Source organism: Protopterus annectens, chromosome 7.part0 (genome assembly GCF_019279795.1).
Source record: "Protopterus annectens isolate FY-2018-M chromosome 7.part0, PAN1.0, whole genome shotgun sequence".
Classification (NCBI taxonomy): Eukaryota; Metazoa; Chordata; order Ceratodontiformes; family Protopteridae; genus Protopterus; species Protopterus annectens.
Genome location: NC_056739.1, coordinates 361,008,800 through 361,027,420, shown reverse-complemented (window position 1 = coordinate 361,027,420; position 18,621 = coordinate 361,008,800). Strand labels below are relative to the sequence as shown.

General features: G+C 40.8%; 1 protein-coding gene across 2 annotated transcripts in view; it reads left to right on the top strand.

The window, feature by feature from the left end:
• The window catches only part of LOC122806466 (opticin-like), a 264,467-nt gene that overhangs the window by 155,330 nt on the left and 90,516 nt on the right, over positions 1–18,621 (top strand). For both annotated transcript variants that reach the window (XM_044076931.1, XM_044076932.1), the window contains one exon: positions 8,063–8,294. In XM_044076931.1, the coding sequence (XP_043932866.1) occupies positions 8,063–8,294 (232 nt within the window). The remainder of the gene's footprint in view (positions 1–8,062; positions 8,295–18,621) is intronic.

The following is an 18,621-nucleotide window of genomic DNA, read 5'->3' as shown; positions in this document are numbered from 1 at the left end:
TTGAGCTCAGGATTAACTCTAACCTGTGGAACTTGTTTAACTTGCTTACTTATGTAATCTCTGTAAATAGTCTGTTTGTAATATGTAATGCTGGTATTATGTAATGCTGTATCTGCTTACCCTTGAAGCTTTTCTCCCCGGGCCGCCGCTGAAAATGGACATGCATCCAGTCGGACTATCCCGGTCAACAAATGTAAAATAAATAAAATAAATAAATAAATGTGGGTTTCCTAAAGATATTACTAACTAGTCTGTTGTTTGAAAAACACTTAAATACTAAAACATCTAAATAGTTAATCACCTCCATACTGGTAGTGTGAGTAAACCTAAAAAAAAGAGGTGGTAGAATTCAAATAGCTAATAAAGTCTTCAATTTCCTGTACTGGCCCGGTCCAAGTTCCAAAAATCACATCCAAGAAGCAGCCATACAACTTCCATGGGATGGCTTTATATATGTTAAAGACATAATTCATCTCCCACTGGAGTAGCACAATGTTTGCAAATACAGGGGCACATTAGGTTCCCATAGCTACCCCTTTCTTTTTTTGTGGAAATATTAGCTGTCTAAATAAACAAAGTTATTTTAAAACAGTTTCCATTAAAGTGTCCAATGTATTGGTCTTATTATTATCAAATTTGGCCAAATCAACCAAAAAAATCATGAAACCAATCTAAGCTAATAGCATGAGGAATTACATTGAATAAGTTTACCACAGCGATGATTAAAAAAAAAGAAAACAACAATCCTCTGAAAAGCCAACATCTTTTACTTTTAATAAAAAGTCCCAGGAATCACAGCACAAATGTGGGAAGGGATCTAGGCATTTTTTAAATGTAAATCAATGCACTTTCCCAAAGGATGTATTTTAGATTTGTTTGCATTCCCAATAGGTCTCATGGGTGTATTAGTTTTGCTTTTATGAATCTTCTGGATTCCAAAGATTGAGGGCACTACTAGATCTTCTTTTCAATCCAGTATTGTGGTTTGGAGTTAGAGCTTGCATCTACAGTAACACTTGATATCCATGTCTTCTAGTACCCATGCATCTACACTAAGGTCTGGCATCCACATCTTCTAGTACATGTTCCACGCAACTACCCTAAGGCCTGACATCCTTATCTTTCACTTATATATGATTTCACTACATCTCATAGACTTTCCCAGTTTACTTCTTATTATGTAGCCTACACTTTTTTCTGTTATTTATGTCTACTACCTTAGAGTAGCAGTGGAAGCATTCACTGGTTTTAACTGAGTACTAACTAGTATAGTTCTAGTATAGCTTTCACCTGAAGATTTCCATGATGCTCGATGCTAGGGTTATGTGTCACTCTTCTTGATCAGCTGAGATTATCTCATTTTCTACCCAATTCGTATCTTTGGCAAATTATAAATGCTCCTGCTTGTCAATGTCTTCAGTTTCTATTAAAAGAACACAGATATAATTTATTTATTTATTATTTATTTTACGTTTATTTACCGTGAAAGTCCGACTGAAAACAGGTCTTTTTTTCAGTTGAGGCCCACGGAGAAAAGCTCCAGCAATAAGAATTACAAACATTGTAACAGTTACAATAATACAGGAAATCCCAGTTGCATTCACTATCAGCAAGAGAACAATGTTGAGCAATACAGTTCTTTAGAGGTTACCTTAACATAACATGGGACACAAAAGTATATACATTTAAAAATGAGGAAAAGGAAGTCACAATAGAAATGAGTGCATAGATTGGAGTAAGATAGGTCCAAAGAGCAAGATGTGGTTAAATATATTGAGGTTAGAGTTATCCAGGAGAGTTGCAAGAACAGAGCCAAGTGTCTAATAAGTGATTAGTTTGGAGCTTTTTAAATTGTACTGTAGAGTAGTTAGAGGAAATAGGGGTTGGCAATTTATTCTATAGTTTAGGAAAGACATTTGAGAAGAGAAGATTTTCTATTTACATTTTAATTGTACTGTTACCTTTTAGAGGAGATTTTGTTTCTGTTTACTCTTGGTAGGAAAGTTTGTTTGTGTCTTTCGGCTTTTCCCGGTTAGGGGTCGCCACAGTGGAACTCCGGTCCGCTAATGATTGGCAGTAGATTTTTACATGCTGGCTTGCCGGGCCTAATGCACAACCTTCACCGAAGGAATGCCCATTCACGCATGTCGCCGTGCAGTTGTGAAAAATCTTACCATAACAGTAGATGCCCTTCTCATTGCTGTTGCAGTATTCCTGACATAAGGGATCTCCTGCCAAGGATAGCCCATCGTGCGGCCAGTATAACAAAGCCTTTAGAGTTTATAGATGTTGTACATCATGCATATGCTCCCCATGCAAGGACTGGAGCATAAATGGAATGTATGGGCATACAGACCTCAGAATTGAAAAGCTCCAGAAGGAACAGAATGTCCGTAAGGACCAGGAGGAACATGTGCATCCAGAAAGAGATAAAAATAAGGATCCCTGGCCAGGAAGGCAAGAGTAAAAGGGCAAATCAAAAAAGGGGGAGGAGGAAGGAAGTGAATACTGTACCAGTGAATAAGGCATCTACTGTTATGGGAAGATTTTACACAGCTGTACTATGTCCTTCTATAGCACTGTTGTGCTCAAGAGGAAATCTGGAAGGAGGAAGGCACTGAAGAGCCCTATAGAAATCCATTTAGGATAACTCTGGTAAAGCCAGCTCTTGTTCTGGAAACAACATCCAAGTTGTAATGTTTAGTGAAGCTATGGACAGAAGTCCAAGTTGCAACCTCAAGGATGAAATATAATTCAGTCCTTTGAAAAAAAGGCAACAGAGAAAGCAACAGATCTGGTAGAATGAACCTTTACAGAGGCAGAAGGAAATTTACCATAAAAAGAGTAACAAAAAGAAATGGCCTTAGAAATCCAGGAAGAGATGGTTTCTTTAGAAATTGCCAAATCTAAAGACATGTGATGAAAGGAAACAAAACGTTGCACAGATTTGCAGATAGCCTTAGTCTTATCCAAATAATATCTGAGCTGCCTATTTAAGACAAAGGTGTGAAGAACCTTCTCACTAGCAGACTGTGGAGAAGGAAAAAAGGATGGTAAATTAATAGACTAATTAAGAGACAACTCATTAGCCACCTTAGGCATAAAAAGATTAGTATGAAGAGATATGCTGTCTCTGTATAAAACTAAAATAGGAGGACCAGCCATAAGAACGTGATGTTCAAATACTCTCATAGCTGAAGTAAAGGCCAAAAGAAGAACAGTCTTCCAAGTACATTGTTGCAAGCAAGCTGAAGATGCAGGCTCAAAAGGAGTCTGATTCAATTTTTCAGGAACAAAACTGAGATCCAAGTAAGGTGGAATAGGCTTCCTTGGAGGCCTGATATGAAGGAGGCATTTAAGAAATCATTAAACCTCAAACCTAGAGGCTATAGGAGGAGTCAAAGGGAGACAAGCAGAAATAGCTGAGAGATGAGCTTTGACTGAGGAATACGTTACCCAGCATGAAGCATGTCAAACAAATAAGAAAAAAAAAAAAAACAGATGGATTCTTGCTGAAAAGGGATCCTGGTTATGACAGAGGCACCAGACAGAAAATCTCTTCCATTTGGACAAATATGATATCCTGGTAGTGGGTGTCTTGACCTCCCGCAGAACCTGAAGCACATCCTCAGCAAAGAGGTACCTAAAAGTATTTAAAACCCTATCACCCACAATCTCATTTGAAGAATGAACAAGTGAGGATGGATAAGCAACCCTTTGTCTTGTGTAGAAGATCCACTGGTAAGCTAAATTGTGGTGACTGACCCTAGCTAGGTGTAGAAGAAGGACAAGCCAATGCTGTCTGAGCCAAATGGGAGTCACCAACAAGATTTTTGGGGGTGTCCTGCTTGATCTTTTTTAGGACCATGGCATTAGGGAAAGGGGAGGACATTTGTATAGAAGCATCCTCTTCCAAAGAAAAGACAGGACATCCACCTTCCAAGCCAGAGGACTTGAGACTCTGGAACAAAATAGAGGTAGCTGTTTGCTCAGAATGGAGGCAAAAAGATCATCCAGAGGAATACCCCATTGAAGGACAATGTGCAGAAAGACATCTCTGTGAAGCATCCATTTGAGAGCCTTTGTGCTGGGTCTACTCAAAGAGTCTGCCACAATATTCTGCTATGAACAAATATTGACAGCCTTAAGAGTCACTTGATACTGGACAGCTACATCCCAGACCTGAAGATTGAGTCTAGAGAAAAGGTAGGACCATGTCCTCCCTTGCTTGTTTACATACCAAATCATTGTGGTATTGTCTTTGAAAACTTTGAGGAGTCCTGGAAGAAAGTCAGAATGAAAGTCCTGAAGAGCTAAGAGGAGATCTCTCATCATCTTGATGTTGAAGCGATCTGACCTCTGATGGGGAGGTCAGAGACCCTGGGCCCTGAGAGAACCAAAGGAAGCTCACCATCCCCTGTCCAAAGCATCAAAAAAGAGTTCTTGAGATGGGATTGGAGGTTGGGAGGAAAGCTCTGAGTTGAGAGAAAGCTGATAAATCCACCACTGAAGCTCAAGTTTGAGACAGGAAGGAATGGAACTAGGAAATTCAGAGGATGATAGTGCTGAAGCCACAGTGACTTGAGTTACCACTGGAGTCTCCCTGACTGTGACTGAAGCCATTGGAAGAAGGGATTAGAAAAAGGCAATCATAGAGAGAGCCTTGGGTGGAGGCAGGGATGCCAGCATGACTGATTTTTGAAAGTTTATGGTAAACCTCAAGCTTTGTAACAAGCAAACAGTAAACTGAGGGTCCTAAAGGAGAACCTCTGGGGACAAAGCTGAGATAAGCAAGTCATCTAGATAAGGAAAGCTCTGAATCCATCTCATTCTTCCAAAGGCAATGACAGGATCAAGGCATTTGATGAATGCCCTTGGGGCAGTAGAGAGGCCAAAGGGAAAGCAGAGAACTGAAAATGCAAGGAAGAAACAGAGCCATTATAAAACTTCTTGAAAAATGGATTGATGGGGATGTGAAGGTAGGCATCTTTGAGGTCCACAGCTACCAGGAAGGCCTGGGGAAGAAGAAGGACCCTTAGAAAGATGCTGAACTGAGAAAGGTCCTGAATTGGTCTCCAGGTCCCTTCCTTCCTGGGGACCAGGATCATCTTGAAACCCTTCCATTCCTGGGTAGGGGGCACAACTTGAATGGTGCTCTAACCAGAAGGGTAACCAGCACAGAAGATCATTCAGACTGATGTTCAAAGATGGTGTTTGGACTGGGGCAAAAAGTTGTGAGGTCTGTAAGTCCGTATGTCACCTTTATGTCCTACATCTTGTGTGGAGAGCATGCACATGATGTGCGATGTCTATAAACTCTAAAGTGTATGGTATACTGGCTGGATGATGGGCTATCCTTGGCAGGAGATCCCATATGACAGGAATACTACAACAGTGATATAGAAGGACATCTGCCTTTGTTTTAGTCTTCAATATGAATTTTGTTTTAGGGTGTGTATATGGCCCAAATCTTGATTGAAAATGGTTCAAGAAACAGTGCACTTGCCCAACTAAAAATAAAGTATAAATGTGCCATTATTTCTTGTTCTAGACAGAAGTCCATTTAAATTAATCTCTTTAGTAATCCATTAGAATCATAGCAGACTGATCATTTACATCCAATAAGACTAAGCTAAATTATTGCTACATTTAATGAACTCAGTTCCTAAAACATTTATTTATTTTATATATTTATTTCCAGTTTGATGATCAGGGAAGTTCACTGGGCCAAGCAGAGCCCATTTTCAGAGGAGGCCTGGGGTGAAAAGCTCCAAATGCAGTTAACAGAATATAACATAGGTACAGTATGAACTATACAGTATATAAAAGCATAAATATACAATTTAAAATACAAATACAAAATCAGGGAGTATACATTTAAAAACACAAATGTTAAAATATAGATAAAATCAAAAGTAATACAAAGAATAAAATTAAAAGTACAAGTCATAAAGTGTTTATACAAGTTTAGTGCTTGTTCTAAGAATAATGTTAGTGATCAGAGGTGATAGTAGATGAGACTGAAGGGAGGTTTGAAAGAGATGACAGTGTAATTTAGGTGGGAAGGGAGCAGAAGCAGTCCCTGTTTGAGGTAAGGTATGAATGGAGGAGAGATTTGAAATTAGAGGGGTTATGAGTAGAGCAGAGGGAGGGAGGAAGAGAACTCCATAGTTTAGCAAAGGAGTGTGATAGAAGTAATTGGTCAGGAGGGCGTAGTGGTTTATAGATTTTAAGGAGGTTTGGGTTTTCATATCTAACAGTATGACTGGGGAGGTAAGGGGTGAAGATAGATGAAAGAGAGGGGCAGATGGAGGGTTGGAATATGAGTTTGTAAGAAGTGGTGAGTTGTATGAATTTCAGGTAATTGGACAGCTCAAGCCAGTTTAGGGAGTGGAGGGAATGGCAGTGATGGGTGGAGTATTTGGACCCTGTAGAAAATGTACAGACTTTGTTATAGCAGGCTTCCAGTTTGTTCTTTAAGCTAAGCTGGAGATGAGTAACTAGAGGGGCACCATACATAAGAGAGGGGAGCAGGTAGGAGGAGGCTAGAGTACATCTGTAGAAGTAGTTAGATAGCGATTTTGTCTATACAGCAGACCTAGTTTTTGGTGGGTTTTTGATATTATTTTGTATGTGGATATCGAATTTTAAATGTTCATCAGTGGTGACTCCAAGTAAAATGATGTGAGGTACAATTTCGATTAGAGTGTTATTGTGACTTTTTTATTTTAAATTAGCATTTATCTATGGTGAAATTTCTCGAAGGAGAGAATATCATGATTTTTGTTTTGGCAGCATTGAGAGTGAGATGGTTGTTTAGCATCAAAGTTTTAGTATTGGAGAAGGCTGTTTTGGTTTTCTGAAGGAGTTCAGAAGGAGAGTTTGCTGTACAGACGATTGTGGATTCATCAGCGCACTGGATCAGTGTAGGATTATCTATGGGTTTGTGAAAGTTATTAATGAAAATATTGAAAAGTAAGGGGCCGAGAATAGAGCCTTGGGGGATGTGGGAGGAATTGAGAAAGGATGGCATGCAATTTTTTTCCATTTAACAGCTTGTTGCCTATTGGAGAGACAGCTTGTAAACCAGGCTATGGAAGAAGGATAGAAACTGAGGGAGGAAAGCTGAGATAAGAGTAAAGGATGTGAGACAGTGCCAAAGGCTTTGGAGAGATCTATGTAAAGGGCGGATATGATTTTCCCAGAGTCATAAGCACAATTAATGGTGTCATGAAAGGACACAAGAGCAGTGGTAGTGCTGTGGCCAAGCCTGAAACCATTTTGCATTGGGGTAAGAAGATGATTGTTTGTTAGGTATGGCAAGAGTTCATGATGAATGCACTTTTCTAGGATTTTAGAAAGAGGTGAGAGAATAGCTATAGGATGGAAGTTAGTAGTGTCTGTGTTATTGCCACCTTTGTGGAGAGGGGTGACTAAAGCTTTCTTACAGAGTGAGGGGACATATGCTTCTTGGATGGACCTGTTGATAAGAATGGAATTAGGGAGAGCAATGCTGTCTGCAGCCATCTTAAGGAATGATGGAGGAAGATTATCATAAGCATAGGAGCAAGGCTTTAATTTAAGAAGGAGTTTTTTTATGCTGCTGGTGGGGATACGTTTAAGACTGAAAGGTGGAGTGTTAGAGAGAAAAGCAGTGGATGGGGGACCATGAGAGGTGGAGAGGATGGAAAGTTTGCAGTTAGTTTGGCTATGGAGTCCAGAATTTATATTCTTTTTATTAATCAAGTAGTTTGCTAATAGACACCTGAATTTCAGCATCTTTATTTTTTATAGTAGTCAGTGTTAGCATTAATATGTTCAGACCTGTTAAAGAATATATTAGTAGAGAATGTTCTGTGAGACTTCTATAATTCTGTTACAAGTTTCCCTATTCAATTAATTATTCACTCATGCAAACCCAAGTGGCAGTTTTAAATATGTTGTAGATTGTAAATCTGATGTTGTAAGACTGTAGTAGTGTGAGGAAGATAATGTCCCAGAAGAATAAGAAGGTGAAGGTGAAAATGTTCATTCTGTTTCTGTATTAATGCTTTTTATATAGATTGAGGTTGGAACCCTGCCTCCACCTTCCAACATACCAAAAGCCATTCAGAATGAGAGACTAAATCCATCAACAGAACCAGGAGAAGAGAAGGATGAGAAAAATGTGGAGGCGGATGAAGACGAAAAAGAAACCTTAGCAGAACCAAGCAAGCCATCATCAGTGGTCACACCTGCATCTTCTGGACCCAAATCTGCTGACCCACAACTTTTTGGACAACAGACTGAAGGGGGTATGTATATTATACAAACATGCTTCCATATTGCCTAACTTGATAGAGTCTGTATAGTTCAAGATGAAAAACATTGGCAGCATCTTTGTTATGGACATCGATCCTTTTGATATTGTTGAATCATAGAATTTCATGGTAGAAAAGGACATTGTAGCCCTTTTAGTGAGCCCACCTTCCATGTCTTCTAGGTGACTTGCAGATACTAATAAATCAGTTATGTATATATCTATATCTACACACACACACACACACACACACACACACATATATATATATATATATATATATATATATATATATATATATTTGTTATTTTTTGCATTTGTATTATGAAACAAATACCACCAATAACCTAATTCATTTCACAAGTAAAGTGACATAAAATCTTGCATGTTTTTTTTTTTCAGCCGTGGTAAATCCACTGAAGAAATGCTTAATTTTGACCATCTAGAAGAGCATGCATTAAATCTGAAACGTTGGCTAATAATAGAATTGTTGTGCTTTAATTATTGTTATTCTCATTCCCTCTGACATTTTCTATACCCATATATGTAGGCAGAATCAATAAAGTTAATGGAGTATTATGAACATTGCATGAGCATGAAAGAGGAATATGCAGAAAAGCATAATATCAGTTGAAGTAAAGTGTTATTTGCTTTATGTGCAAGGTGGAAATAGCTCCAGTGTAAGTTTTTAAGGAAGCCATGGTTTAGATACTGTCATGTTTTGTGCAGCAATGTAAATTTATCAGTAATTTGCAATAAAATTAAAAATATTCTTTGAACCATTCCATATCCCGAAGTGTATTGTAGAGTCTAAGCATCCTTCCTGCTCAGTTTTATGAGCTGATTTGCTTTCTCACACAACTGCAGTGACAACTACATTGAAAGTGCATGAACATAAGTGTTATTCTCTCACGCTTGATAGCCTTCATTTACATCATTACTTGCTACCCAGCCTTCCTACCACCCAACTATAGCACATACCTACAAGCCAACAGAAGGATCTGAAGATTCTTTAGTGCGTGCTGCTTGCAGAACACTATACAGCACAAGATGCACTCAATATTGTTAATATTCTCATGCACACATGTCCATTATCTTGTAATGAGATCATTTTACAAAGCCTAGAGCGTTTTTCCGCCTAGCTATTTCAAATGTTGTATGCATTGGAGTATTGTGAATTCTCTTACAGATATTACCATGTGATGAGCAGGTAAATGAGAGACTGCAATTTCTCATATGCAATATGTATGACTGAGGATAAAGCTACATGCTCTTTATATGAAACGGTACTGCAGGTAGTCATGCAAATTATGGTTTATCATATCATGCTCTACACTTTATGCAGAATAAGAAGTTGTACATGTGTGTTTGTGTGTGTGTTGAGGAGTTATATCTCATGATGTTAAACCATGCATATCATCTATTATGGGAATACCTTCATGATATTATGTCACATTATACATTAATATGACACACAGCAGCATGACAAGAATTACTCCTAAATGTACTTTCTAATGTTTTAGTACATCATAATGAAAAATCCTGACTCTTTTGTACATACAGCTACAGCAGATGACAAAAAAATCCCACCTCACTCATACTGGGCTTTTTCCCATTGCCCCATAGTTTACAATATAGGCAAATGCTGCTGTCATAGGTTCATAGGTTCATAGGTTTATACTAGGCTATCTGCCCTAAGGCATTTATAAGCCTAGCCCAAAGTTTTGTGGCTTACGCCACCCCTTATATGAAAAAAATACTGTGCCCATTAGTTTGTTGTGCTTCTGTCCAGCAGTGACACAGAGATGATTCCCGGGGTAAACCTACGATGTCCCATCCACAGGTCAAGATTTCTCTTGAACAGAGCCAGCGAGGTGCTCTGCCTCACATGGACCGGGATTTTATTCCACAGCATAGGGAGTCTCTGAGTGATAAATCTATCCCTCCAGCACATCCTATTTATATCCGTGCTAAGGTTTAAGTCGCTTGCTCTAGTGGTTTTGGTGGATTTGGATTTTTTGAGGTGGAGCATGTCCATTAATTCCGGGTTGGACATGGCCTTGTATGTCAGGCACATGTCACCTCTGAGCAGACGGTATGTGACTGAATAGAGCTGGAGTTTCTTCAATCTGGCAGCATATGACAGATTTTGGAGTCCTTTTATCCTTTTGGTGAGGAACTTTTGGGGTCTCTCCAATTGCTGCAGATGTCGGGTGAGATACATCCCGAATGGGGCATTGTACTCGATCATTGGTCTGATAAGTGAAGAGTACAGGGGAACAATGACCTCACTAGATCTGGATGTGAATCCCTTCATGATCAGGTGGGAAATGTAGAAGGTCTTTCTAACCACTTTAGCAACTGAGTGTCAAAAGAAAGGCCACTGTCAACCTGGGTCCCCAGGTCCCTGATAACCTCTTCTGTGCTTAGTGGATTGCCACCTATATGGTAGCTTGGGGTTACCTTGTTTTTCCCGAAGGGTATGACTATACATTTTTTGGTGTTTAACTTCAGGCCATGGCTCTGGCACCAGCTATCTGTTTCTGTGAGTCCCTTCTGAAGGATATCCGTGTCCGATGCACTTTCCACTATGGCGCCCAGTTTGCAGTCGTCTGCAAACTTTGTCAGCCAAAGTCCTCCTATGTTGGCCTGTACTTCTAAGAAGTAGATGCCGAACAATAGGGGGCCAAGGACCGAACCCTGTGGGACACCACTTGCCGGCTTGGAGTCTGACATAGCGCCAGCAACTCTAACCCTGTGGCTTCTGTCCTTAAGCCAGTTTGCAACCCATGATACATTAAAAAGGTTACCAGCATGCTAGTGTTTGCACAATGGTATTAGACTTTGCTCAAGTACTTATTCTGCTCACTGCTACCTGTGCCGTCAGTAACATGTCCCATTCCAAAATCTAAGATGTTTTTATAAATAGAATAAGAACATGGCAGACAGAGTTTGCTGAATTCTGGGCTGTTTCTAAAGTTCCTGTGTTGCCCAGACCTTTCTAAGATTGGGGGAAGCTTCTCTGTTCATCAGTGAGAGTGGTGATCTTTGGAACAGCCTATCTGTTGCTGGAGGAGTGGTTTCAGCTCAGAAATTGTAGTTAAATTTCTCATTTTGGGCTATTTCTATCCCTTTCATCTTTCTGTTTTAAAAACATGTTTGTGCAGTTCTGCGCATCTCGCAGTGCTGCTTAGCTAGGATTAAACCGTTCCCGTCGCTATAAAGTCTGCTTATCAGTTTTTCCCTTAGAACTGGTCAGTTTCTTAATATTAGCACTTGAATCGGATTTTCTGTGCTCAGCACTGGTTCAGATCTGTCGTAAGCACTAAATAAGCTACAAATTACTGAAGCACTCAGCCTTTCTCATTTCCTAGTGGATAGTTTTTGTACCTCGTTAGTTACCTCTCGCTTATCTAGAGGAAAATAGTGATGACCCAGGCATGTCCAAGGGACAGCTCCCGGGGTTCTCTTACCCAGGCATGTCCACAGGACAGCTCCTGGGGTTCTCTTACCCAGGCATGTCCACAGGACAGCTCATGAGGTTCTCTCCTGTTTACCTGATGAATCTGGGCATCTTGGGGCAATGTAGCAATTGGCATATGTACACTGAAAACCCTCTCCTTCTACCACCCAACACTACAACCTGTGAGAGATGCTTTTATCTTACCAAACTGGTGACAAAAGCTCTCTCAACCCAAGACTGAACTCCTCAGTCAAAAGGAGAAGGTAAACACTTGCACCACACCGCACTCATCACATTGTCCCCTATACGTTACACCACCTAAACCCACACATAGAGACACAAAAACATTCTTGGATGCTCTCAATAAGGATCTATCCAAGCAATAGAGACCTCCAAAACATAAATGCAAGCAACCTCCACCCCTCAACACAACCCAAAAAAACACATAACACACAGACCCAGTGTGCCACTCAACCACAGCCCATATGGCAAAACAAAGTGGCGAACACATTAGTCATAGGTGACTCTATAGTCAGGCACACTGATGTTCCACTCACCAGAATAGACAAGGAGAAAGTTACTGTTATCTGCCTGTCAGGTGCCAAGACCCACCACATAACCCACACACTCAGGTCACTCCACAACAAGTATAAATATGACTCAGTTATTGTCCATGTTGGTGCGAATGACCTGAGACATACCTCTCTGGACTACATGAAAAGAGACATGGAGGAGGTCTCCGATCTTGTAATCCAGACAGGTATTTCCCTAGCCCTGAGTAGCATCCTATCTTCGCCCAGAATGATACCACAGTACCAGGACAAAATGATTGGCTTCAACAATTGGCTAACCTTCTGGTGTCATTCTAAGGGGATCCAGTATCTGTCTCACTGGGACAACGCCGTCGACAGGCCACGATGCTTTGCCAGAGATGACCTGCACCGGTCACCCCTGGGATTCCGGATATTGGGTGAGGGTTTTGCCACCCTCATAGTGCCTTTTTTAGGCAAGGTTCAAACAACAAATCCACCACCATAACAGATACAGGCAAGCAACAATTGAGGGTAATGCTACTCTACGCTAGAAGTTTAAACCTCAAAATGCACTCACTCGAGGCACTCCTTAAAATGGAGAACATCGATATTTGTGCAGTTACTGAAACCTGGTTCAAGGCTCCAGAGAGCACCCCTGCACTACCAGGATACAACTCATACCATACCGTTTGGCCATCTAACCAGGACTGGAACACCAAGGGTGGAGGTGTGTCCATATACATTAAGGATATCCACACCTCCAGGCTAGTTGCCCAACATAATGCATCTGAAATTATCCAAGTACAACTAACTCTGGGCAAAACTGCAATTCATATTGTAGCTTGCTACAGGTCCCCCACCATGTTCCAGGATTCCCACTCCTCTTTTCTTGATATACTGGAAAATATTAGTGTTCAACCAAACACCCTAATAATGGGCAATTTCAACTAGCCTACTATTAACTGGGAAAACTACTCATGTACCAACTCCTTTGCTCAACGCTTTCTAGAATTCATAAATTCCAATTCCCTGGATCAACGTATCTATACCCCCACCAGGGGCAATAATATCCTAGACCTAGTCATTGTCGATATGAGTGACCGGTGTTTCACACCTGAAGTCAACTCCTCTTTGGTCAAATCTGACCATAAGCTAATAACCATAGATAGCCACATCCCACCCCCACCCCCTATCAAGGAAACCACTGTAAAAAATTTCTCCAAAGCTAACTTCATGATTCTTAAGACAGAAGTGGCAAACATCATAACACCCATGCAGATGGACAGTACAGTTACGACTGTCGAATCTTATACAATGCACTCTATATGCACTTACACGAGTGCATAGATTGTGCTATCCCTAGCAGAACCAAGATGCTATCCTCCAAAAAAAGGAAGCCAATCTGGTGGTCCCTTGCTATAAACAAACTCTACAACAAAAAGGAAGAAACTGTTGCAAAGACAGAGTAAAATTCCATGAGTGGAGGGGCTCCCTAGTCAGCCTCAGTAAGAAGCTGGGATCCCTCATAAAATCCTCCAAAGCCAGCTATGAAAACAAGATTGCCACTGACTCTAAGGACAACCACAAAGCATTTTATAGCTATGTCAAGAATCTCAGTGGCAACATCCAGATCTGTTCTGAGTTACAGCACAATGGCATGAAAATTATGAAACCAACTGATATCACCAACATCCTGGCTGATAGGTTCAGTGCCAACTTTACCCCCCCCCCAAAAGGGCCTTTATCCATACTGGAAGAATGCAGTGCCGCTGCAATCACAACTGAGCAGGTAAAAATTGCGCTCTCCAAAGCTAAGAACACAGCATCCATGGGACAGGACAACATCCCAGGCTGCGTTCTACATGAATTACAAAACAAATTGGCCCCCCCACCTAAGCACCATGTTCAATCACAGCTTCATGTCAGGCTTTGTAGCCACTGAATGGTGCACAGCAACAGTTATGCCTCTCCACAAAGGTGGAGCCACCACGGAACCCGGGAACTATCGCCCTATTAGCCTGACGAGCCTGGTTTGCAAAGGCATGGAACGTATCATCATGGAACTCATAAACAAAGACAATGGTAACCTCCAAACTCTGGACTCCACCCAGTTCAAGTTTGTGAAGTGCCTCCTGAACCTGATCAACTACTTTGAAACAGTCACAAAACCATAGACAAGGGTAAGGCAGTTCATACGACCTATCTTGACCACACCAAGGCTTTCGGCACCATCCCCCATTCTGGTATCATAGATAAACTCACTAAACTGGATATAAATCCATACATCACAAGATAGGTTGACAACTGGTTCACAGACAGAACCCACACTGTACAAGTTGCAGACTACGAATCTGACTTCAAATCTGTGGCAAGTGGACTACCACAGGGTTCAGTCTTGGGTCCCCTCCTGTTTGGTATCTACTTCTCTGAAGTACAGCCTAACACAGAGGGACTCTGTCTGATGAAGTTCACAGATGACTGCAAATTAGGTGCCATAGTCGACTCCCCAAATGACGTGGACATCCTACAGAAGGGCCTCACTGAGACTGATGCTTGGTGTCAGAGTCATGGCCTCAAGCTCAATGCCAAAAAGTGCATTGTCATCCCTCTTTGGTAAAAACTCAGTACGTATGAACTACCACATAGGTGGCAGTCCACTTAATGCCGAAGGTGTGATAAGAGACCTTGGGACTCAGGTGGACAGTAGTCTCTCCTTTGATAATCCCATTGCCACAGTAGTCAGGAAATCCTTCTATGTGGTGCACCTTATCATGAAAGGGTTCTCATCCAGGAAAAAAAGAGGTCATTGTTCCCCTCTACTCGGCTCTCATTAGACCCATTATTGAGTGCAATGCTCCTTTTGGAATGTACCTCACAAGACATCTGCAACAACTAGAAAGGCCACAAAAATACCTCACAAAGAGGATTATCGGACTCAAACAGATGCCCTATGCTGACCGTCTCAAAAAACTCCAGCTTTACTCCATAGCATATTGCCTACTCCGAGGTGATCTCTGCCTAACATACAAAGCTATGACAAACCCAGAGCTGTTGGACATGCTACACCTAAAGAAAACCCAATCCCTCTTGCTAAACACTCCAAAGACCTAAGCCTTGTCATCATAATAAACAGAAAATCCTGGAGGGATAGATTACTGTCCCTTGGACTTCCCATACTCTGGAACAAGCTACCTATCTATGTCAAGTAGAATCTTTCATTAACACTCTTCAAGAAAAATCTTGATGAGTGGATGGGAAATAGGAAATTCACCCCGGGGATCACTTCTGTGGCTCTGCTCAACAAGGGCACAGGAAATTAATCTTGCGTGGCGAAAGCCAGGAAACCTTGTTGGTTAGGCTTACGTAGGCCCTTGGGCTGATAGCCTAGTACCTACCTATGAACCTATAAGATGTAAGATAAACACAATCAGGGTCACATCACATATATTGTTGCTGCTACTTTAAAGCCCTGATCTATGAGGTACACAGATTAGTTCATTTCTGAGTGAACCCTGACATATTTAAACAAATGCAAACTTTGTGCTGTTGTATAGTGAAGGTAAACAAAAAAAAAGATCAACTTTTGCTACTAAGTTTCAAGAAATAATAATATATAGTTATGGAGAGCCATTCACCTTTGCTTACAACCGTTGCTGCTGTGGAGTTTGGTTCTAGGTGTAATATGAATTGATGCGGCTTGTGAGAAGTGTCTCAGGTTGTATGTTGACAATTATTCATGAAGTGCAGCTGTGAGGGAAGTAAATGTGTAGAGTTGGAATAGTTTGAAGAGTTGGAATCCTGAAAGTAGTTTAGACTATTGTTTTATGGGTAGCCATTTGGCTTTTTCTAGGTTGGTACAGTGAGGCTCACAGAAACGTGAGTTTTTAATGAATCAGGAGATGTTGCTAGAGAAAGGCTGGAGTGTGGCTATGTTTTTTTCTTGGAGGCAGAAGCAAATAGTGGGGGCCCATATTCAAGTTGAGAACAGAGAACGCCTTTGCCAATGGCTGCTCTGGCTGGTTGGGATAGAAAAGGGGATATCTTTTTGGTCCAGAAAAAGAGGATGTTTCTTTTGGCTGTCACTTTGTCTATGTGGAAATGGAAGTTTAGTGACAGATCAAGTCACACTCCTAGGTTTTTGAAGGACAAGGTTGTCTTTATGACATGGTTGTATAGCTCAAAGATAGTTGAAGGGTCAGATGCTTGCTGAATTTTCTGTGGAATTCCAAAAAGCATAGCTTTTGTCTTATTGGCATTAAGAAGTAGTTTATGAGACATTGGTGGAGCTCATGTAAGTCTGACTGCAGTTGGCATTGAATGTTGGTGTGAGACTGACCTGATTGGTAAATGACCATGTCATCAGCATAGAGAATAAGAGGTACATGGGAGAGGTCACAAGGAGGTTTCTTAATGAATAGGGAGAAGAGGAGGGGGCAAGAATGGCTCCATGTGATACACCTCTGCAAATAGGTGCATATTCTGATCGAAAGCATCTTATTTTAACTCTGAAGTGTCTGTCAGTGAGGAAGTCTTTAAACCAGGAAGTGGCATCTGGACTGATACTAATTTTAATTTGTTTGTTTTGGAGAAGATGGTGATCAATGAGATCAATTGCCTTTGTCAGTTCTATAAATAGGGCACCTGAAAGGAGGCCACTATTAGTGTTTAGCAGGATATCATCAGTTAGGGACGAAAGTGCTGTCATAGTACTTTGTCCAGGCCAGTATCCATATTGTTTGGAGGCTAGCAGGTGGTACTGCTGGATATAGAGGGAGAGCTGGGTGTAGACTATGTTTTCAAGATGTTTGCCCAGAATTGGGAGGATGGCTAATGGAGGTATCTTTTGGGTTGGTTTACCTTGGGATGGGTTTACTTAGAGCAGTTTTCCAGATCTGTGGAATGATGTTTTTTGTGAGAGACAGATTATAAATGTGGGTGAGAGGAAGATATAAGTGCTCTTTGCAGTGATATATGAACCAAGGATTTATGTTGTCAGATCCAAGGGGGTGTCAGAGGAAATATTTTCAAGTAGAATAGAGATTTCTTTCGGACCTATGCATTTGAAACCAATGAGGGGGGTGTATGGTGTCAGGGGTGGGCAATGCATGATTTGTGAGAGATGTGGAGTTGATTGCTGGGAGACTGCTAAATTCTTTAAGGACATCATCTGGAGAAAGTTTTGTTGTACCACATTAAATGGTGTTTGCAGAGAGGGCATCAGAAGGGGATTTTATTCCTATATGTAGGTTAACCTCTTTCCAAAAGTGTTTGGGGGGAATTTAAGAGGGTAATTTGTATCTTTCTTTGAAGATTTCTTTGAAGTTTTCAAATGGATTTCTTAGCTAGGTTATGCAAGACTGTAAAGGAGATATGGTCACCAGTTGCAAGTGTCTGTTTCCATTTTTGCCATGCTACATCCCTTAGAGTTAAAACATGTTTTGAGTTCAGTGGGTAACCATTTAGTTTTCATGGGTTTATAAAGCCTGTGGATAGGTGGGAAGAATTTGTCTTGGAGTAGACTGCTGGGTAGGCTTACAGCTGCTGTATTTGGGCCATGTAAGGAGAGTATATGGTTCCAGTTGTTGGGTGTGAGAATGGTTCTGAGTTTGTATTCCAATTTGTTTTCTGAAGAGTTTTAATATTGCTGGCAGTTTTATAGGGTGGCTGACAACTGCAAAGATGACTGGGCAGAGGTTGCTTAGTGAAGGTGACAGAATGTTTATGTTGCTGATGGAGTTTGGTATGTTTGTAATAATCAGGTCAATTGTGGAGTGTTTAGAGGACCTGAGGTTAGGTCTCATTGGTTCTTTTATATGTTGAGGGAAACCTAAGTCTGCTAGGAAAGTACCTATCTCAGATGAAAGAGGGCCAAGATAATTAAGACTGAAGTTGCCTAGAAAGATAATGTTGTAATTTCCGGGACAGTTATTAAGGATGTTAGTGCTGATTGACTTGAATTTCTCTATGGATTAGGGGATGGTAGATAAGTAATTAATCCAGACACTCCACAACACCACCAGAAAAAATTATGTTATTGAACAAAACTGTTACAATTTACTCCATATCTTTATTAAGATATCTGGTATAATCACAAGTTGGCATGTTTGCTATGTTTATTGTGAGAGGAGAAGAAGAACCATAGGGGTTGGGCATGGACCTCTGAACGTGAAACAGTGGGTTTGTCTCCAATGTATGACTATCACGATTATGTTGTAGCAAAGGCCTTAATGTGTGGAGGTTCACCCTCAGAGGCAGTTATTTACATGCAGCTTATACAATGGTTGCCTACATATACACAGTTCCTAAATGCCTGCTACATTTGATGA